Raw genomic sequence first — 21247 nt, forward strand, 5'->3', positions numbered from 1 at the left:
GAGACAAGGTTTCTCTGTGGCTTTGGAGCCTGTCCTGGAACTAGCTCTGTAGACCAGGCTGATCTCAAACTCACAGAGATCCGCCTGCCTCTGCCTACCGAGTGCTGGGATTAAAGGCGTGCACTACCATCGCCCGGCCATATTTTTTTAATTTACAAAGTAAAGCAGTTATAATAAGCTAATTTACTATTGTGAAAACTATTCTGTAAACTTGGTGTGCATGCGCCACCACCACCCAGCCTGCTCAGTATTTTTGCCGTGCTTCAGTTTATTGCTTGGGAGCAGGAGGCTCTACCACATAGCCTGGGTGCATGGCAGGCTGTTTGTGTAAATACCCTCTACAGTTTGCACAATGAAAGAGGTGAATTTCTCTGAACATGTCCCCATTGTTAAAATGATGCACCGTTTGTAATTCAACATCTCTTCCAGATCCGTGGTGCCCTTAATGCCATCAGAGGCTTAATTCCTGACCCTCTGGAGGGGAAACCCAAAGCCGTTGTTACTCACAGCAGTGGGAACCATGGCCAGGCTCTCACCTATGCTGCCAAACTGGAAGGTACTAAGTTTCTCAGGGCCCAGAGTAGTGTCAAAGAGTGGGAAATTACCCTAATTATAGTAAGAGGGATGATAGCCATGGAAAATAAATTTCCAAAGGAATTCCTGTTTGCTCATAAGCAAAAAGATACAAGTTTCTCTCCTAGAAGCACCTCACACTGTCTAACCATGTTCTTTCCCTCCCAGGGATTCCTGCTTACATTGTGGTGCCTCAGACGGCTCCCAACTGCAAGAAACTGGCAATACAAGCCTATGGGGCCTCTATAGTATATAGTGAACAGAGTGATGAGGTAAGGAGGGAGTGTTCAGCATCACTTAATAGCTTCACTTGACAGGCTATCTGTCTCCCTTACTGGAAGCTTCCTCTTTGCCTTAGCGTGGCCAGCCTTTTCCCCATCTGTCCATCCTCAGCATAATGTGACTAAAGCCAGGCATGGTGGCATGTGTCTATTCTAGCACTCAGGACACAGAATGACAACTTCCAGACCAGTCTGAGCTACAGAGCAAGTTTTTTTCCTCAAAGAATATTACAGCTGGCTATGGTTGCTACTTGCCTGTAATCTCAGCACTTGGGAAGTACAGGCGAGAAGATCAGGAGTTCAAGGTTATCCTTGGACACAAGTTCTAAGACTAGCGTCAGGCAGGTCTACTTGAAACCCTGTCTCCTCGGATGGGTGGATGGATGGGGAGACTTTATTTTTAAGGCAGGGTCTGTCTAGATAGGGCTATCCTAGAACTCACTATATATAAAGTAGGATGGTTTTGAACTGAGAGAGAAGATCCACCTGCCACTGCCTCCAGAGTACTGGAATTAAAGTCATATGTACCTTGCCCAGTCAAAAATTAAATTTTTCTTTTTATGTGCAGTAGTGTCCTGGCCTGCATGTATGTCTGTGTGAGGGTGTCAGATATGCTGGAACTAGAGTTACAGTTGTGAGCTGCCATGTGGTGCTGGGAACTGAAACTGGACCTCTGGAAGAGCAGTCAGTCCTCTTAGCCACTGAGCTCCCATGGTGCTGGGAACTGAAACTGGACCTCTGGAAGAGCAGTCAGTCCTCTTAGCCACTGAGCCGTCTCTCCAGTCCTAGAAATTAAATGCTTAAAGATGTTTCACCTATGCTTCAGCAGCCCAACTTTCCTCCCTAGACATCAATAATTTTGTCTAACACCAGATTGCTGGCCTGACTCCTCTCTCCCCATTCCGGTCTTCCTCACCTCATCAAATAGCATCACTTCTCTTTCTAGTTGTTCAAGGAAAAACAAAAATCTTAGATAACTCCCAAACACCACATCCAGAACATCTGTCCTCTCAGATAAAAAAAAAAGGGGGGGCGGGGCTTTGAAGCTGGCTAGCAAGCAAAGACACCTGCTGCCAAACTTAACCCAAGTTTGTTTTTTTTTGGTTTTTTCGAGACAGGGTTTCTCTGTGGTTTTGGAGCCTGTCCTGGAACTAGCTCTTGTAGACCAAGCTGGTCTCTAACTCACAGAGATCCGCCTGCCTCTGCCTCCCGAGTGCTGGGATTAAAGGCGTGCGCCACCACCGCCCGGCCTGGACCTAGTTCTTGTAGATCAGGCCTGCCTCTGCCTCCCAAGAGCTGGGATTAAAGCTGCGCTACCACCGCTGGCTCAGCCCAATTCCTTTTAACAGCTCCTACCATTATCACCATGGTTCCACCCAGCATCAGTTCTAGTTCTCGTAGTCCAGGTTGGCCTCGAACTCAGAGATCCACCTGCTTCTCCCTCCTGAGTGCTAGGATTAAAGGTGTGCGCTACCACCACCCGGTTATGATTTATTTTTATGTGCATTGATATTTTTGTTTTTGCCTCCATGTATGTATGGTTAAGGATTCAGCAAAACTGGAGTTACAGTTATGAACTGTCATGTAGGTGCTGGGAATTGAACCCAAGTCTTCTAGAGCAGCCACTGAGCCATCTCCTCAGCCCAAGGGTTTTGTTTTGATCTGGTGCTGGTGCCTTGTAAGCACTAAGCACTTACTGTCACAGCCACCAGAGTTCTTGGGATGGTCTAACCATGCTGTCTTTCTGCCTCACCTCTTACTGTATTATCCTTTCCCTTAGCAGTTCTCCAGAAAAGACCAGGTAATTCTACCTTGTGCACTTCACATTCATTAACACCTTCAAACATTTTTAAAGATCCATAGCTTGTTCATGTCACATAATTAAAGACCCTCAGCCACCCAAAGAAAAATCTATTTTTTCTCACAAGCACTCAGACATACCATGTTTATTTATGAAAATGTGAAAAATTCAGTGTCTTTGAAGTGTTAAGTGAATGAATTGTACTTTTGGGGACTCACTGTAAGTCAAGTAAGCTACATTAATGCTACCTTTTAGTCTAGAGAAAAGGTCACTCAAAGGATTATGCAAGAAACAGAAGGCATCTTGGTCCATCCCAACCAGGAGCCTGCAGTGATAGCTGGACAAGGGACAATTGCCCTGGAAGTCCTGAACCAGGTAAAATGACATCATCTCATTTGGCCAATAGAAAAGTGGCTTTACATATATAAAACTTTATTAATTGGCTTATTTATATTTTTACTAAAGGTTCCTTTGGTGGATGCACTGGTGGTACCAGTAGGGGGAGGAGGAATGGTTGCTGGAATAGCCATTACAATTAAGGTGAGAAAACTTCCTGGATTAGGACCTGTATCACACTGCATTGTGGAGTTTCTCACCATGCCCCCAAATTACTATTCTTTTGTGGCCTCCTTTGCCTGACTGTCCTTTTCATGTATGATAGCACCACATAAAAGGAATTGAGGATGAGCAGCATCCAAGTCCACCTCACTAAACTATTACTCTCCCCAAATTATTAGAACCAGTTGTAAATTAGTCAATTAAGTCAGTTATCAGATACAACTTTTATTAAAGTGCTTCAAGGTCATTATTTCCATTTTGGTATCAAAAGAAAGACCCTTCTGGAACATGAAAAATGTGTCATCTAGTATGCCTTCTTCAGGTATGCAGGCAAAGCTGCCAGTGTACAGTCTCTGTTCCTCTGCCCAGGCCCTGAAACCTAGCGTGAAGGTCTATGCTGCCGAACCCTTGAATGCAGATGACTGCTACCAGTCCAAACTGAAAGGAGAACTGACTCCCAATCTTCACCCTCCAGAAACCATAGCAGATGGTGTCAAATCAAGCATTGGCTTAAATACTTGGCCTATTATAAGGGACCTTGTGGATGATGTCTTCACTGTCACAGAAGACGAAATCAAGGTAAGACTGTGATGAGAAAACAGCAAGTCTAACTTCCTAGGCAAAAGAAATTTATGAACAGAGGATTAACTTAACACATGGGAACCCTGACAGTAGCAAACAGAGCTAGGCTGACTTGTATATGCACTTTATTAGCAAGCACAGTCATCGAAACAAACCCAAACATCTACTTCATTTGGTGTTCAGAACTTAACCTACTATATTGTTTTTCATTAATCCTTACTCCTTTCTGTGCCAACAGCATGCAACCCAACTGGTGTGGGAGAGAATGAAACTGCTCATTGAGCCTACTGCTGGTGTTGGATTGGCTGCAGTGCTATCCCAGCATTTCCAAACAGTCTCTCCAGAAGTGAAGAACATCTGTATTGTACTCAGTGGTGGGAATGTAGACCTAACCTCCCTAAACTGGGTGAAGCAGGCTGAAAGTCCTTACCAGACTATTTCCGTTTAAATTCATGAATTGTCTCTAGATGAAAATTGTTTTCAAAATTCTAATGGAGAATATTTTAGTAAGAGTTATAATTTGGCGACCAAGTAATAGTAGAAACAGCTGAAATAGAAAGCAGACTGCCTTGTCACAACCCACACTAAGTTCTGGCTGCAGCAGACAGAATCCACTGAATCCATTATTCCATGTCCACTTCAGATGCTGCTGAGGAGATCTCAATTTTCACCCACGGTACTGGCTCTGGTACATATGGATCATAAGTCCATTTGGGGAAAACTCGCTTATAGAGATTCATTAATACTGTATCCTGAGATTTTAGCTTCCCATCAAAACTGCACTTCATATGGCCATGGGTACCTAGAAGGAAAACAGCAAGTTGTTTAAAGTAAAGCAGGCATTAAAGCAGTGAACTTTACAGCCCAATAGTCCCTTGGTAACACTGGGGACTCCCAGACTCTTACCTAGAGGCTCCTTGATGTGTCCCCTGCGGCCCCACTTGGTTCTCAGTTCCACAGGCTTAAACCACATCACATCCTCTTAGAATGGAACAGACACAAAATCAAACAGCGTCAAGCCTGTCTTCCCACCAAAGGGAATCAGATCCCTCTTGTGATTCATGCCTACCTCTGTTGAAGAACATGTAACGCACCACTGCCATCTTAGTACAAATTTTGAACGGATGACCACTCAGAACAACTCTCTTGATGACCATCCTGTCTGGATCCACTGATAACAGGTGGCCTGTAGCAATGAGGCTGTGCATTCCTATGAAAGGAGAGCAGCGGTTAATCTACAGGACACGCCCTTCAGCTACTGCTCTCATCTATTTTAAAGACCCATGCAAGACTTTCTCGGAGAAGTGTACTGTTTGTTACCTTTCTGAGGCCACAAAAGACCAATAAAAAAAATTTCTATTGAGCCTGTCCCCCAAACCCACCTTAAAAATAGTACTCCAAGCAGTCTCTACTCAAGTGTGCCAACAGGAAAGAACTAGCTTATCACCTAGGCTTACTTACAGCCTCAATGAGGTTGAAATTGGTATTTAGAAAAACCACCAGCATACCTTAATATAGTTAGACCCCAGGTCTAATTACAGAAAAGTTATGGTCCTCATAGGTTTATCATTTACCATTTAGAATTCAACATACCGTTGCTTCTCTGCTTGAAAAGTAGCACAGATGCAGGAGGAAAAGTGATTGGCGCAAACACTGTCACCACTAAGGCCGCATCAGCAGTCAGGAATCTCTGAAATTTATGTTTATCAGCTTCCATAGTAAGGGTCCAAAATAAATAGAAAGAAAAGTGAAAAGCCGTGAGAAACTATAAGCAATGCAAAGGCTGTCAAAAGCTTTGCTGCTGCCACACATAGACCCACCTTTCAAAGTTATGGTAATCTACATCATATTCTCAGCCTAACTGTAACTCTTAACCAAAAGCACCGGTGTTTACGATTATGTTTTTATTTAACTATGTGTCTGGGTATGGGTATATATATCCATGTGGGTATGCATGTGTAGGTGCCTCTAAGCTGATCAGTGTGGTAGGTACTGGGAACTGAACCAGGTCATCTGTAAGCTCCAGTCTGCTTTGTTTTGAGACAGGTTTATGTATTGCATGCTGGCTTTGAACTTACTGTGTTCCTTTCTCCATATTTCTCAAGGGCTAGGATTACCAGCTTCATCTTGTGTTTCTCTATACTACTCTCATTTTTTCCCCTGCATAAATACAACTAAAACATAAAACCTAGTCCCATCAATAATTTTTCAACTGGAGATAGAACTAGAGCTTAGACTACGGTTGGCATTGAAAGAGTCCTCCAGGGGGTTGGAGAGATGGCTCAGAGGTTAAGAGCATTGCCTGCTCTTTCAAAGGTCATGAGTTCAATTCCCAGCAACCACATGGTGGCTCACAACCATCTGTAATGAGGTCTGGTGCCCTCTTCTGGCCTGCAGGCATACACAGACAGAATATTGTATACATAATAAATAATATTTAAAAAAAGAAAAGGAAAAGAAAGAGTCCTCCAGGTAATCTGATCTCACTACAACCAAAACTTTTACTCAGGCTGACTGTGCAGCAACTCAGTCTCCAGCAGAAACATCTTCTACCCAGAAGGCCTCTTTTGTGTTGGGTGCAGAACAGTAAGCTAACAGAAATCATCTGCAAGGCATTTATTATTTTCTTAAAATAATAAAAGCTTTTGAATACATTTTGTTTATTTTAGGGGTGTGGAGGCACATGTACTACAGCACTGGAGCAGAAGTCAGAGGTACTCCCCTTCCATCATGCAGGGCACTCCCTGAACAGAGATGCTCAGGTTTAGCAACAAGTACAAGTGCTGAGCACCTGGCCAGCTCCAAATGACTTTCTATTCCAGCTACTCAATGTGCCTTTATTGGGGATGTACCCCTCCCTATATTCCCACCATTCTGAAGGTCAAGGAAGGCAAGCTTGAGCTACATATTAAGACTTTGTCTCTCAAATCTCAATATATAAAAATAGTACAAGACAATCATACACAATACAGTTAAATAATAACAAGCAAGCAAAAAATAAGAAATTAATACTGGGAGAGATGGGAGTAAAGAGGTCAAGGCCCTCTTTACTCTGTCTCAAAAGACAAAAATAAAATCACAAGACATGCCATGTTTTAGTAAAACTTTGTTTAGTAAAACAGTAATGCTGTCACCATCTCTGTCTCCTGTCACTGAAAGGCAAGTGAGCTATGGAACTGTTCAGAAGCCCCACGTTAGCAAGCCAGCAACAAAACATATTTCTATTCCTAAAGCTACTAACTCTGAAACAATACTCATAGTAGAAGCCTCAGCACAACACAGTTCGCATCACTGGGATGCTTCAGACAGGTTCAGACATTTTGAATAAAAACATCATCGGCTCCTAAGTCAAGAGTACTGAAAATCTCTCTCACCCCAGAGACTTAAGAATTTCAAACTATCTTTCTGCCTTCAACCATGATTGACCCCAGCAGCTTCCACGCTAACCTGCTGTGTGCTGAGAAAATAAAGGCGAGGCTCGGAAGCGCCTGAATCCACAATGGAAGATCAGTTCTTCTTTGGCCTTTACAGGTTCCGTGTTGCCAGGGTTCCGACTCACCACCATGTTCAATACTGACATCTGAGGACCAAATAAGAAAAAGCTTCATAGTCTAGGCATACAGTGGCCTAACCTGAAAGGCAAACCAAACAAACACCGGTTTTACTCTAACATGCTAGTTAGTGACATCATGCAGATGTCATTGTAGTCTTTTTTACCCATCAACTGAAACTCCAGGTGCATAGAGGCCTTAACAGTGCTTCCATACCATACACGTGTAAGCTACATCTAACATTACCTGATCACATATATCCTTATCCTCCCAACCCATCACCCAAGCCTCCAAATCTTTTGCTTTTTTTTAAAAATATTTATTTATTTTTATGTATACAATATTCTTTCTGCGTTATGCCTGAAGGCCAGAAGAGGGCACTAGACCTCATTACAGATGGTTGTGAGCCACCATGTGGTTGCTGGGAATTGAACTCAGGACCTTTAGAAGAGCAGGCAATGCTCTTAACCTCTGAGCCATCTCTCCAGCCCAAGCCTCCACAATCTTATACCAGCTGTCCCACTCCCAGTGTGCATGACTACTGGCCACCTAGAGAGAAGAGATCACTGGCATAAACATTTAAGACTGCTACCCCATTCTGATCTGAAAAGACATTCTTAGCGAAGTCTCAGAACCATACAGACCACATCACTAAGATGCTTCAGACAGGTTCAGACATCTTGGGCATAACCATCATTGACTTCTCTATTCAGATTCCTTAATCATTCCAATGTGTAAAAAATGTACACCTTGCAGAAATATTTGTAATTCTCCATTTCCCACAAAACACCGATTTACCTTCTGTTCATAAGGTAGTAAAGAAAATGCAATCAAGGGTGCTCCTTGCCTGAAATGCTCAACCACTGAGACAGGGACATGAGAGATATGAATTGTGACATACCAGCCGACCTGCCAGAAAGAACCACAAGACATGCACAGGGTTACCCTTATGTCCCAGTAGTGAGGAAACCTTTCTTCAGGTCTATGCCACGCCTCATCATTCATGAAAGTGTCAACACCCAGACTCAACCTTCTCAGTTAATGATTTCTGTCCCTTATTTGTTCCCAAACAAAAACAAATGGCAAGGTGGACAAGGCAAGATACCTCAGCTCCTTCAGCATCTTTTTCCTCAATCTCTTTGAAGATTCTTCTTCTAGTATTAATAAAATTCTGAAACTGAAAAATCCGAGCATAATCTTGAGGAAGGTTTTCCTTAGGGTCCCAAGGAGATGTCCTGAAACTCTTGAGGCCTCTATATTTCTGAAATCTAGAACACGGGTTTTAAAGAAAGTAAAAGGTTTTTAGATGGTGCTACTTAAAACTCACTTTGCTTCTAAAATGGTCAAGCCTCTAGCTTTTTCAAAGTACTCTGACCTAGGGAAGTGGTATAATGCTTACCTAGTATACACGCCCTGGGTTCAATCCCCAGCACAGCACAACAAACCACAAAAGGCTGTAGGTCTAGCTCTTGTATTCTGGGCAGGATCATGTGTTCCATGTCTGCCTGAGCCACAAAGTGAAACTGTCTCAAGAAACTAAAAATTACTCACTAGGTATCAAAATATCCTAATGAGCTAGAACTGGGCTTGGAAATACACACTTACTAATCCCAACACGTAGGAGGTAGAGGAAGGAAGACCCAGAATAGCCTGGTCTACATAAGACCCCATCTTTCAAGCAAACAACTACCAACTAATAGCTTTATAAGAAACTATGTCCTAAAACAGCTTCTAACAAGTATTTCAGGAGCAACCTAGGCTTTTCACAGGGAACAAAGTATTTACAGTACCCACCTGATATCTGTCAAGGAATGTGGCTCTTCAACCTGCTTCATCATTTACCCAACATTGATACTGGCTTTTAGTCAGGCTTACTTCCAGGAAAAAAAATCATCACCTATATTTTTTGGATTTGCTTTTTTTGGGGTGGGGTGGGATGGGGGAAGGGTAAAGTTACATTGTGTAACAGCAATAGCTGTCCTGAAACTAGCTCTGTAGACCAGGCTGGCCTTGAACTCAAAGAGCCACCTGCCTCTGCTGTCTCTGTCTCCAGAGTCCTGGGATTAAAAGTGTGTGCCACCACTGCCTAGCTCCAGGAAAAAAAAAAAAAAAAAAAATCACCCCATTTTCTTGCTTTTGCTTTTATAAGCATTCATTCAAAACATACACTCTCACTTCCCCAAATATATACTCAAGAGCATTTACTCCTGCAAGGAATATTTACTGATTAACTTAGGTATATCTGCTTTACTAGGGTCTTCTGAACAAATCTACACCTTGCCTGTATTTTGCTGCTTCTTACATAGCAATGTTAGCCCCTCAAGGACAAAGACAATGTGTTTTTTATTTGGTTCCTGTTCACATAGTTCTAAACCATAAAAAAAGTTCTAAATAAAACTTGTCTGAAATGATTTGTTGACTAACCGAATTCTAGCAGCCACATCACGGGGGGTATCCATTTCATCCGGAAACATCTCTTCCATTCTCTCTTGTTTATATTTCTCCAACATTCTCTCCTCGGCCTCCTCATCTACTTTCTCGTCATACAGATCATCACGCACAGACTCCCCCAGAGTCATGGTTTCACATTCCTCTTCCTCCTCGCCACTCTCATCCTGTAAAGTGGGGGATCACAAGTATGCATTATGGAACACACTTGTAGTCTTAGCATTTAGGAAACTGAGGCAGGAGATTCACTGAGTTTGATGGCATCTTGGGTGACAGAGTAAGGCTGTCTTCAAAAAATTAATAAACTGTAAAAAGGGTAGACAATGTAGCTCAATTGGTAGAGTGCTTTCCTAGCACACACAAAGCTCTTGGTGGATCCCCAGCACAGGCTAAAGCTGGACAGATTTCATGTGCCTGTAATATCAAGACTCGGATTCAGGGATATCCTCAGCTAGAGTTCTAGAGAAGCCTGAGATTCATTAAGACTATATCCCCCAGAAAACCAAAAATCATAGCACCAGCAAGATAACTCAGTAAATAGAAGCACTTGTTTCCAAATGACCTCATTTCTTTACCTGACCCAAGTTCTATACAGGGAACCCAAATGGTGGGAAGGGAGAAAGAAATGACTCCAGTAAGGTATTCCTGATCCCTCCGCCCTCCACAGACAAAAGCCCTGGGTGCAGTAATAATACAGCACTTGGGGAGCAGAAAAAGGTGGATCATTGTGAGTTCAAGGTCAGCCTGCTCTACACAGTTTCTAGAACAGAGCAAAATAGTGAAACTGTCTCAAACAACACCCCCCCACCAAAAGACATACACCCTAAAAACAATGTGTGTATGTCTGTATCCTTGGGGGTGTGGCCATCTGGTAAAGTGCTTGCCTGGCATTTGTGAAACCCTGGGAATTGATTCCTAGCACTAGCACATCAAAAACTAAGACACAGGATGCCATAGTATCTCTATAATCCAGGCACTGGGGAGGTAGAGGCAGGAGATTAAGGAGTTCAAAATTATTCTCTGCTACACGTTGACTTCAGGACTAATACAGGAAACGCTGTCTGGAGAAATGGTATGAAGTCTTAAACAAAAACAAAATAGCAAAAAGACATGGTGTCACATGTTTATGATCCTAGCTCTAGGAAGATTAAGGTAGGATTGCTTGTGTTCAAGGTCACTTATGTGCTAGTAAGACCACCTAAAATTTTTTTTGCAGATATTTCAGCAGAAATCTATCCATCTCCACCCCAAAAGCAATTAAATATTAATTTTCCTAGACACCTATCTGCAACTAATATAAATACAAAAATACACATTAGTATATATATAATTGAGTATACAGGCATGTATGTGGAAGTCTAAGGACAACTTTATCCTCACCTTCTACCTTGGATCAGGATCTTTTGTTTGTTACCTTGGCCTTGGTGTTCCTGAGATTCTATCTCTACACCCAATCTTGCCATAGGAATAGTTTTACAGACTTGTACTACCACACGTGGCTTCACATGTGTTCTGGAATTCAAACGCAAGTCCTAACAAGTATGTGGCAATTACTTTACCCAATGGGTCATTTTCTCAGCCACAAAATAAGAGCAAATCATAGAAACATCCTTTCTGTGAGTACAGCCATATTTTTGTAGTTGTATGAATAGGTGGCCTGATGGCCCATTTTCATACCTCAGACTCCTCTTCCATAAAATCTTCATGTTGTAGATCATCATATTCATCACTTTCCCCAACACTTTCACCACCTTCATCCAAAATCCATTCAGCCTGGTAATTGGATGTTCCTCTAGGGACCTTCTTTACCACCCTGGAACGTTGCTTCAATAATAAGTCTGTTAAACCCAAACAACTAATTTATATTATTTAAATATTAATTGTACTCCCTTTCTGTATTCTCACCTATTCTCACCCTGCTACCAACATGGAAAAATCACATCCACATGAAAACAGACTACCTCCAAATTTAATTCAGCTGCCTCACAGCAACAAATAATATGCAGCTAAATAAACCCTGTACTGGATTTAATATCACTTATTAGTTAAAAAGACAAGCTTAGAGTGATTCTGAGAGAGGAAGCAGAGCTGTGTCCAGTGTTCGCTTGGTACAGTCATCTAGTATTTGAACTCCAATCACTTCCTTATCCAGCCCGATAAGCAAGCAGTGACCAAGAGTAAACATGTTTGCTACCACTGACCGTTTGCCTCCTCCAATTCCTCCTCTGTGGGCCAGGTTTGCTCCCCTTCCATCGGATCTGGAGTAACCTCTGTCTGTAAAGTCTCCTGTTTATCAGGATCTGCCTTCATCAGAACTTTAAGGTCTTCTTCCATGTCGACTGCAGTATCTGTAGCACAAATCTAAAACCCAAAAGTAGGAAACTGCCTGTCAGACATTAACCAAGTCCGGTAAATCTAACTGTAACCTGAAACATCCACAAATTAAATAAAAAATCAAAACATACCAAATTTCCAAATGGTGACCTCCTAGTATTTCAACTCTGATCCCCAGCTTAACTCTTCAGATGGTTTCTAAAAGAAATTCTGACACTTTCCTACCTACTTATTATATTCCCTTTCAAGCAAACTGCTCTCTTCAGAATTCAAGCAAACCCTTCATGGTGGTGCACACCTTTTATCTCAATTGGCAGAGGCAGGCAAATCTCTGCAAAGTTTGAGGCCAGCCTGTTCTATACAGTAATTATGTTCCAGGCCAGTCACTGCTAGTGAGGGCCAGTCTTTAAAAAAATCCTCTACTTTGTCACTATATCTAGGTTCATAGTCCCCAAGATATTCCTTGACCTGTGTGGAACTCATAAGTCATTCATTCTTCCGAATACTTGGTTGAGTCTGATCTCTCCTGTGTAACTTGCTAATGTACTCTCTATTTCCACAGCAGGTCTACACCTTAACTATATGCTACTGTAATTTTTAAATTCACAAGTGTTAGTTTTTTTCTCTAATTCAAATAAATTCCGAGAAGAGGCCACATCTGCCACGAAGGCAGAGTCAACTGTGCAGAATACTAGGAAGTACTGGATAAACGCAATTGATTAACCTATGTCTAATTGTCTACTGCCTTACATTTCAAACTAGCAGACTCCTCACTTGCCTAAGTGTGCAAACTAGCCTCACTGGAAATTAAATTTTCCATCCTATGCCAACTTACACACAAATATACATTCTAAAAAAGAAACCAGAAGCCAGGCAGTGGTGACACATACCTTTGATCCCAGCACTTGGAAGGCAGAGACAGGTGGATCTCTATGAGTTCGAGGCCAGTCTGATCTATAGACCAATTTCTAGGGCAGCCAGAGACACACAGAAAAACCCTGACTTGAAAAACAAAAAACAAAACAGTCCAGACTGCCAAACCCAATGACCTGAGTCTAATCCTCTGGGCCCAAAAAGTAAGAGGAGAGATCCAAACCCTAGCAAGTTGTCTCCTGTCCTCCACACGAGTAATATGCCCTCTCTCCAGCATACAAAAATAATTCTAAAAAATAAATAAATAAAATAAAATAAAACCAAGAATCTTGGGCAAGGAATGTTGCCAAGTAGAAGAGTGCCTGCCAAGGCCTAGATTTGATTCCCAAAGTGAAAACCCTTATCAATCTTACCTCCATTGCCACACTTGGTTTCTTCTGGGATTTAATCACTCTAGGATTTAAAGGAAAAGGGTCCACAGGTCCATCTATCTGATTCATTTGGAAATCACCATGTCCAACAATATGCAGCAAACTATTTACATTCAGAGTCCTTCCACGAACATAGCCTGAGATTTTCAAGGTGCCCACTAAGTTACTCTCCTCACTAGGCACAAAGTCAGCAACATGGGCAAATAAGTAAGCTCTCCGATCTCGAAAAGCAAGATGCCGCTGCTTTTGGTTAGCCAACTGTCTAAGCAGTAGTCCTGCCTCCTGTTGGGTGTCCAGCAACAGGAGCTTGTCATCAGGAAAGCGTTTCTCCACTGTTCTACTTAGCTTTTTTCTGGCATCTACTTGTTTCTTTGGTGGGAGGCCAGAAAGCCCCTGGACAGCTAGTGCTGGAAGAAGAAAAAGAAAGAGCTTAGTGCCTTACTGTTTCACCATGGGAAAATTCATTTCCAGATCACAACAACATCCCAACCAATGACCACTAGGAGCCAACACCTAGCTAACACCAATGAAATGTCACAATTAAGTCCATCTTTTTGTTCTTTCCCCGGGCAGCACAAGGATAAAAATTCTCTTTAAGTCAGGCAGTGTTGGTGCAAGCCTTTAATAGAATTACTGGGGAGACAGAAGAAGGGGAGTTAAGCCAGTCTGGTCTACAACGAGAGTTCCAGGGCTGTTGTTACACAGAGAGAAAAGTAATTGAAAAAATGTTTAATTTGGACACACATTCCTCAAAAGCAGACTACAAACCATTGGTTATACTACTAAATCAAATGCCAAACACTGTGCACAGATTAGAGTTGCACCAAAAAACAAAAACAAAAAAAAAAAAAAAAAACTAACTTTCTTTGCTGGTCTCCCAATACTCCAATACACTTACTATAGGTGGGAAGGCCCTGAGCAAAGAGGCAAGACAGACAGTAATCCCCAGTGCTGTCCCAGCCTTCTAGTGGATCCAGGAGAAATAGGATGGTGTCAGCAACTTTAGCCATGTCTAATACAGTATGCAGATCCCCTGAAAACAGCAGATACGGTAAGAAGAGGTAGTTAGCACATTATACTTAAGAAATAGAACTACTTTATAACATAATGACAGAAAAATATTGGGTACTCTAACCTGGTCTTGCATATGTGAAAAACCACCGATGTTTCAAAACAGGACTTAGAAGCATAAAGGTATGGGTGTTTCCCCATTCATTCAAGTACACTGTTCCCAAGTCTTCATTCTGAAGCAGTCTAAATGCCTCTGGAAGGGAAATCCTGCTGTGCAGAGGCACCACGAGCACCTGATGAGGAGGGCCATCCTTGCTGCCCAGTTGCCTCTTCTCTGCCAGAACCTAGCAACACAGAGGTTCAGAGACTTCACCAATCATTTGGTTCCCTATGACATCTTCAAAAACACAGATGCTGCCACACCAAAGCACAACTCCCGACCTCTTTGCTGGTTTGTAAAAGTAGCAAGGGAACTTTAACGTAAAACGTTAGAAAATTTCAGAATAGGGTGTGATGGCCCAGGCCTTCTAACTGAGCACTCAGGAGGCAAGGGCAGGGGGATCTCTGTGAGTTGGGGGCCGGTCAACATACTTAAGAAAGTTCTAGGTCAGCTAGGGCTACAGAGTGAGACCATTTGTTAAAGAAAACATAGCCTGGCAGTGGTGGTGCACGCCTTTTATCCCAGCACTCGGGAGGCAGAGGCAGGTAGATCTGTCGGGTAAAACAAAGCAAAAAAACCTAATAATCAGACTACCCTGCAAAAAAAAAAAAAAACCACAAAAAAACAAACAAAACCAACAAACAAAAAAAAAAACCAGCCAAATAAAAATATCCAAGGATCAAGCAATCTCTCTCTCTCTTATTTTTATTCTTTTGAGACAGGGTTTCTCTGCAGCTTTGTAGCCTGTCCTGGAACTCGCTCTTGTAGACCAGGCTATTCTCGAACTCACAGAGATCCACCTGCTTCTGCCTCCCAAGTGCTGAGACTAAAGGCATGCGCCATTACTACTTAACAATCTCTTGCTAAAAGCCACGTGTATGTTTTGTCAAGGAGTTTGGCAGGGCCTCGGACTAAAAAGAACATGGCCCGAATGTACCCTGCGTTTATTCTCCACTTTCAGCTCAGTTCCGGTCACAGTTTCTAGTTTGAGGTATCACCCATCGAAAACCATTCAGAAGCCGCACCGTTTCCCAACCCCCACTCCTCTCACCGCCTCCCTTTTCTGCTTTCGGAGCTGGCTGGCGCGATGCCTCTGGTCTACTCGGCTGGGCTGCTTCTTCAGCTTCTTGGACAAGATTTTCGGTCCTACACGTCCTGGAAGGCAGATCAGAAGTGACTGCTCCGCTCCGCACCATTGATTAACGAGCAGGAACCTTTCTGCGCTCCTTAGAGCCTTTGGCAAGCGTCCCAAGTCTAGTCTCGGTGTCGGCACGGCTATCGGCTAAGCAGCCCTTCTTCCTCCTCTGTCCACTCACCTTTACTGTCCCGTTGTGCGGACGCACCGCCGTGGTGCCGCCAGCCTTTATGAGGTTTATTCTGGTGCTTCAGCGGGCCCGAGCGGTGAGCCGCCATTCTGCGGCCCACGTGCACCGAGTAAGCACTACTTCCGGCAGGACCCGCTTGTTTCCGGCCCCGGGGGCCGACCTCAGTGTTGGCCGGACTCCCGCGCCTTCTCGCGAGGTTTGTCCCGCTAGCCTGTGAGCGCTGGGTGCCTGAGTCCCCGAAAATACGTCGTGGTAACTTTTCCCACGCTGCAATCCGCTGATGAGCTGAAAGACGCCAGACGCCGCAGACTCCCAGCTCCGGCTCTTGATATACCGGACCTGTGTTGCGACCATCTTTCAATTTTTTCACGCTAAAGTTGCATCACATAGAAGAAAGAAATAAAGGCGTCCTGTCACGTATATTTTGCACACTGATCTTTTCAGTCCCACTGATTTTTATAAAGGGATATAGTGTCACTGAGTAACCTTTTCTTTCCTCTATTACTCTAATTTCCCAAGCGAATCACTTAGAAGGGTTTCGTCTCACCCTCGCCGGCTCCATTCTAGCTTGTCTCTTACGTCCAACTCCTGCCCCTCTCTTTCCACAAATCTGCAAGATGAGCCAAACGGGACGTGAAGACCCTGAGGAGGGTGAGGGCTTCCTCTTGTGCTCGGGATCTTCGTAGCTCGCGGCTGGGTTCTTGCTTTTCTCCCACAAGCTTTGCAACTAAGAGCGACTGACAGAGCACGGCATTCGGAGGGGTGGTGGGACCAGATTCGAACCCCAGAGACGCAGGGCCGGGAATTCCGGCCTCCTAGGTCCTCTCCGAGTGGCCAGAAGTCGGGAGCGGTTCGCTGAGGTTGCGGCCAGCCCCAGGCACAAGCACCTTTCCAGAAGTCCGCCCGCTCCGCAGCGTCTGGAGAGGAGCTGGCTCCCAGCGCTCACAATGCGGGTTCGCGCCCTCGGGGCGGGAGCCTGCCCGTTGCCATGACAACCGTCCCTGCGGCGCGCGCCCGGGCCCGACGCCCCCAGGCGTCCGCACCCGCCCTGACCCCCCCCCCCCCCCCCCTCGGCCCCCCCCCCCCCCCCCCATCGCTGCGCACACACCCCCTCCCTGCCGGCTGTGGGAAGGGGCCGGGCCTGCTGTCTGACGTCTGCGGGGCTGGGAAGATGGCTGCGGAGCTGAGCACCGGGCAGTGGCTGCGGCGGCGGCAGGCGGGGAGCGCTGCTGGCGGGGGCTCCGCCTCACGCGTGGGGCGCTGAGCCGTGAGGCGCGGAGGCGGCGAGGGCACGCGGGGGATCGGGGGGCCGCTGGGCACCGCCTGCCCGCCACCTGCCTCACCATGGGCAGCGCCGAGGACGCAGTCAAAGAAAAGCTGCTATGGAACGTGAAAAAGGAGGTACGGTCGGGGATCAGGACTCCGGGGCTCTCGCCCCTCCTCAGGTGCCCCAGGAGCGGAGGGTCACGGTTCCCACGCGCGCGGCCGCCTGCGCACCGGGCGGGGGCGGGGTCCTGTGCAGGCTGTACCTTCCGCCCCTCTCCGCGCCCGGGGCAGCGCCCTCGTCCAGGGTCCAGCAGGCTCCCTGGGGCTTGTTTGCTTCGGCGGTCCTTCGGCTCCCGCCCTGTGACGGCAGCAGCGCGGGGGGACCGCGGTCGGGGGAGGGGTGGCGGCGGTTGCCGGAGAACCCGAGTTGCCCATTCATTGCCCGGACTGCTCGGGGAGGGGGCGGGGTCCCCAAGGGCCTCCTGCGGCTTCGAATCCGAGATCTAGGGGCTTCGCTCCCTGGTAGCCTACACCGCCCTCGTGTGTTCCTCTGGCAAGCGAGTCGTGGCTGGCTGAGGGTTCGTCGCACACTTCACTGCTTCTCCCTCCACGCCCACCTCCTTACCCAGGAACCCGGGTATTTTTAAGAATGGTTTTTAAGTCTCAGATTGTTTTTTCTCTTTTGAGGGAAATCCTTCAGAAACAAGAACCTCTCTACTAATCTCCTTTACCTTGACCCTGCTTAAAGCTCATTTCAATTTCGGGGGTGGGGGAGGAGGGTTGCCCATATGAATGACTCACCAGCTTGTGAGAGAGCCTGCAGTGTAGATGAAATGAATGAGGCCTCCTTCCCCAGCCTGCCTCTGGAGCTGCGTCTGCCAGGTGTGAGCTGCAAGAGGGGAAGAAACCTGTCTGTTTGTTCACTGTTTTGTATCCAGGGCCTGGCACACTTGTGGGCACTCTATTTGGTAAATATATCTGCTGATCTTGGAAATTGAAATCTGGTGGGAGTCTTCAATAGTTCAGTCTTAGTTTTTTGTGAACTTGGGTAAAGTTATTTAAACTCTTTCAAGTCTTGGTTTCCTCTTCGCTTTTTAAAATAGGATAACACTGTTTATCGCGATATATGAATGCACCGTACATTCACCCTTAGTGTTTCAGGATTTGAGAAGATTTGTGGCTCTCATTCTGCATTAACCATTATCTTATGCGAACAACTTTATTGTGCTTTTGCAGCGAAGTGGCCAAGTGACGGTTTCTTAGGCCAGGGCTTTTTAAAAATAGTCTTAGGCTCCAGCCTTGTCCCCAAAGAGAAATTTCAGTGATTATCCCCAGGAAGAAGGGAGTCTAAAGACAGAGCTGGGGGAGGGCAGGTGTACAGAACTAGAATTATTTGAGACCCAGATTTGAGAACTGATTAGGTATGTTGGAAAATGCTTTTGAGAACATGGTTTTCTTCCCAGTGTTTCAAGAACGATTGATTGCTTTGAAAACAATGTGTGCTGCAAGAATGTATCTTCCTGACAAAGTCTGCCACTCTCTGGACTCCACCATCTCTTTAGTGCTTGGTTTACAGACAACCAACCATACTCTTTTTCCTCTCCTACAAGAAGAGACAGCTGAGAACTGTAGGCAAGCTTGTTTTCACAGAGGACCTCAGAACCAATCCTAAAAGCATCAGTTGGTTCTCATAACCCAATATATGTCCCTCCAGTTGCTTCAGATACCTGTAGCTCTTTAGTTGTTGATTTCCTGCAAAGACCACCCTGGGAAGTAATCAAGGAAGCTTGTAACAGCTTGGAATGCAAGAATCATCCAATCTGATCTTCATTTACCTCACCACTAACTATGAGCAGTTCCAGCAGGAACAAACCTCCAGGTCCTTCTTCCTCCTTAGGCCTTAGGTGTTCTGCCACCCTCCATATAATACCGTGCATGTTAAGAGAGGACCTTGGCCTGGCATGGTGGTGTATACCTTTAATCCCGGCACTCAGGGCAGATGGAACTCTATGATACCCAGGCCCAGTCAGGGCTACACAGTGAGATCCTTTCTCAAAATAAATAATAAGTAAATAAATAAAACAAACAGAACCCTTTGGGAGCCAGGGCACCATCAGGATGCTGCATCCTGACAGGTAGGGACTAATGCTGAACATGGGAGCATATATGCCTTAGACTCCAGCACTCATGGAGCTGCAGCAGAAAAATTGCAGGAAGTTTGAGTCAAGGCTAGGCTATCTAGTGAGTTTGAGACCAGTCTGGGCTACATAATGAAAAACAGAGTTGGAGAGCTTGCTCTGTGGTTAAGAGCACTGTCTGTTCTTCCGAGTTTGAGTCCCAGAAGTAGCATGGCAGCTAACAACTATTAGCTCCAGTTCCGGAGGAACTGATGTCCTTTTCTAGCCCCTGCAGATACCACATAAACATGGTGCACAGACATACATGCAGGCAAAATAACCATACCCATAAAGATAAATAAGTTCTTAAAAAGATAAGGACTGTCTCTGCTATGACTTACTTTTCCTGTGCGTTTATATTTTTTATATCTTCTTTATGCTGTGGTTGAGGGAACCCATCTCTGATTCCCAGTGGTGGCTCTTTGTCTCCTGGCAGATTCCCCATGGAATCTGGCGTAAATGCAAGTAGAACCTCATGCTGATGATGGGAGTGTAAATTGCTACAGCCACTTTGGAGAACATTTTGGCAGTATCTGGTAAAGCAGAATATATGCATCCAAAATTCCTTGCCTAGAAATATAAATTTTAAATAGCCAGCACATATGTTCACCAGAAGATTTGTCCAGGTGTTCATATGATTCATAACAACTCCAAGCTGGAAAATACCCAAATGCCAGTCAACTGTGGTATTTTCACACAATTGGAAGTGAACAATCTACAGCAATACACGACAGAAACGAATCTCCCAATCGTTCACTCAAGCAAAAGAAACAAATCACAAAATACTACTTTCTGTTATTTCGTTGGTTTTTTTTTTTCTTTTTAGTAAGAACTTGCAAAACTAAGATAAGAACTCAGAGATTGGGCCTGGTGTCACATCCCTGTAATCCCAGCAGGACAAAGGCAGTGGGAATAAAAGTTCAAAGCATGCATGGGTTACAAGAGTAAATTCCAGGCTAGCATAGGGAATTTAGTAAGATCCTGTCTCAAAAAAGAAGAGGTTTGAGGCTGGGCTAGGTGGCTCATGCCTTGATCGCAGCACAAAGAGGCAGAAGCAGGCAGATGTCTTTGAGTCATGGCTAGCCTTGTCTCTATAGTGAGTTCCTGGCCAGCCAAGGCTTACATTGTGAAATCCTGTCTCCAAACAACAGAAGCTCAGTTCTGCTGCTTACCCAGCATGCACAAGGCCCTGGGTTCAGTTACCCCCCACACACACACAAAGAATAATAATTAAAAATTCAAATAAAAGAAGCTAGCTGGTGGTGGCACACGCCGTTAGTTGTAGCACTTGGGAAGTAGAGGCAAGTGGATTTCTGTGAGTTCAAGGCTAGCCTGGTCTACAGAGCCAAGGCTACACAAAAGAAATGCTGTCTCAAAAAAACCAAAATAATAATAATAATAATAATAATAATAATAATAATAATGAAATTCAAAAGAGGAAAAGAAAAAAAGATAGTGGGTATTTGAGTATTCCTAGGAAAAGGTGGTGACTGGGGTGGGGGATGATAAAGCAAGGTGGACAGCACACAGGTTATACATTGTTTCTTTTGTTGCTTAAGACAGGTATCCTAGCCCAGACTAGCCTTGGAGTTACTGTATAGCTCAGGTTGACCTTGGCCTTGAACTCTTCTTTCAACTTTACTGCCTGTGTGCGTGTGTGTGTGTGTGTGTGTGTGTGTGTGTATACATGTGTGTGTGTCTCATATGTTGTGTGTGTGAGTATGGGTACATGCATGCCACTGTGTGTGTGTGTGTCTTGCACATGATGTGTGTGTGAGTATGGGTACACACATGCCACAGTGTGTGTGTGTATGTGTTTTGCGCATGATGTATGTGTGAGTATGGGTACACACATGCCACAGTGTGTGTGTTTTGT

At 44.7% G+C, this 21247-nt stretch overlaps 3 protein-coding genes and 2 non-coding genes across 6 annotated transcripts in view; 2 read left to right on the plus strand and 3 right to left on the minus strand.

The window, feature by feature from the left end:
* The window catches only part of Srr (serine racemase), a gene marked incomplete at its 5' end in the record, with an annotated part of 5152 nt that extends 858 nt beyond the window's left edge, over positions 1-4294 (plus strand). The window contains 6 exons of the mRNA XM_013347043.2: positions 430-556; positions 742-845; positions 2911-3030; positions 3121-3195; positions 3583-3792; positions 4034-4294. Coding sequence (XP_013202497.1) covers positions 430-556; positions 742-845; positions 2911-3030; positions 3121-3195; positions 3583-3792; positions 4034-4243 — 846 coding nt within the window. The remainder of the gene's footprint in view (positions 1-429; positions 557-741; positions 846-2910; positions 3031-3120; positions 3196-3582; positions 3793-4033) is intronic.
* On the minus strand, positions 3904-16835 carry Tsr1 (TSR1, ribosome maturation factor). Its single transcript, XM_005349563.3, has 15 exons — positions 15920-16835; positions 15655-15758; positions 14568-14787; positions 14331-14465; positions 13415-13839; positions 11996-12155; positions 11472-11632; positions 9771-9961; positions 8452-8614; positions 8145-8255; positions 7243-7375; positions 5389-5505; positions 4865-5005; positions 4702-4776; positions 3904-4597 (listed from the first exon to the last, which is right to left on the minus strand). The coding sequence occupies exons 1-15, from the start codon at positions 16014-16016 to the stop codon at positions 4419-4421; spliced, it is 2412 nt and encodes an 803-aa protein (XP_005349620.1). The 5' UTR covers positions 16017-16835; the 3' UTR covers positions 3904-4418.
* Positions 7051-7143, minus strand: LOC113456397. The gene has a single exon (XR_003377219.1). It is a non-coding gene; the product is annotated as a small nucleolar RNA SNORD91 family (small nucleolar RNA).
* Positions 7962-8054, minus strand: LOC113456398. Its single transcript, XR_003377220.1, has one exon. It is a non-coding gene; the product is annotated as a small nucleolar RNA SNORD91 family (small nucleolar RNA).
* A 221-nt stretch (positions 16836-17056) lies between the features above and the next one.
* Positions 17057-21247, plus strand: part of Sgsm2 (small G protein signaling modulator 2) — a 39958-nt gene continuing 35767 nt past the window's right edge. Inside the window, exon 1 of one of the 2 annotated variants that reach the window (XM_005349564.2) lies at positions 17057-17329. In XM_005349564.2, the coding sequence (XP_005349621.1) occupies positions 17273-17329 (57 nt within the window). In that variant the 5' untranslated portion in view covers positions 17057-17272. The remainder of the gene's footprint in view (positions 17330-21247) is intronic. The other variant, XM_005349565.2, reaches the window with a different exon arrangement.

This window comes from Microtus ochrogaster, chromosome 7 (genome assembly GCF_000317375.1).
Source record: "Microtus ochrogaster isolate Prairie Vole_2 chromosome 7, MicOch1.0, whole genome shotgun sequence".
Classification (NCBI taxonomy): Eukaryota; Metazoa; Chordata; class Mammalia; order Rodentia; family Cricetidae; genus Microtus; species Microtus ochrogaster.

Bases quoted from the DNA above. Each gene is read 5' to 3' on its own strand.
- Tsr1 (XM_005349563.3), bottom strand. From the start codon at position 16,016: ATGGCGGCTCACCGCTCGGGCCCGCTGAAGCACCAGAATAAACCTCAT. The intron at 14,788-15,654 runs GTGAGAGGAGTG...CTGTGTTGCTAG, and splicing joins GAAAGCAGAAAAGGGAGGCG to GTTCTGGCAGAGAAGAGGCA. The intron at 8,256-8,451 runs GTATCTTGCCTT...TCTTTCTGGCAG, and splicing joins AAGATGCTGAAGGAGCTGAG to GTCGGCTGGTATGTCACAAT.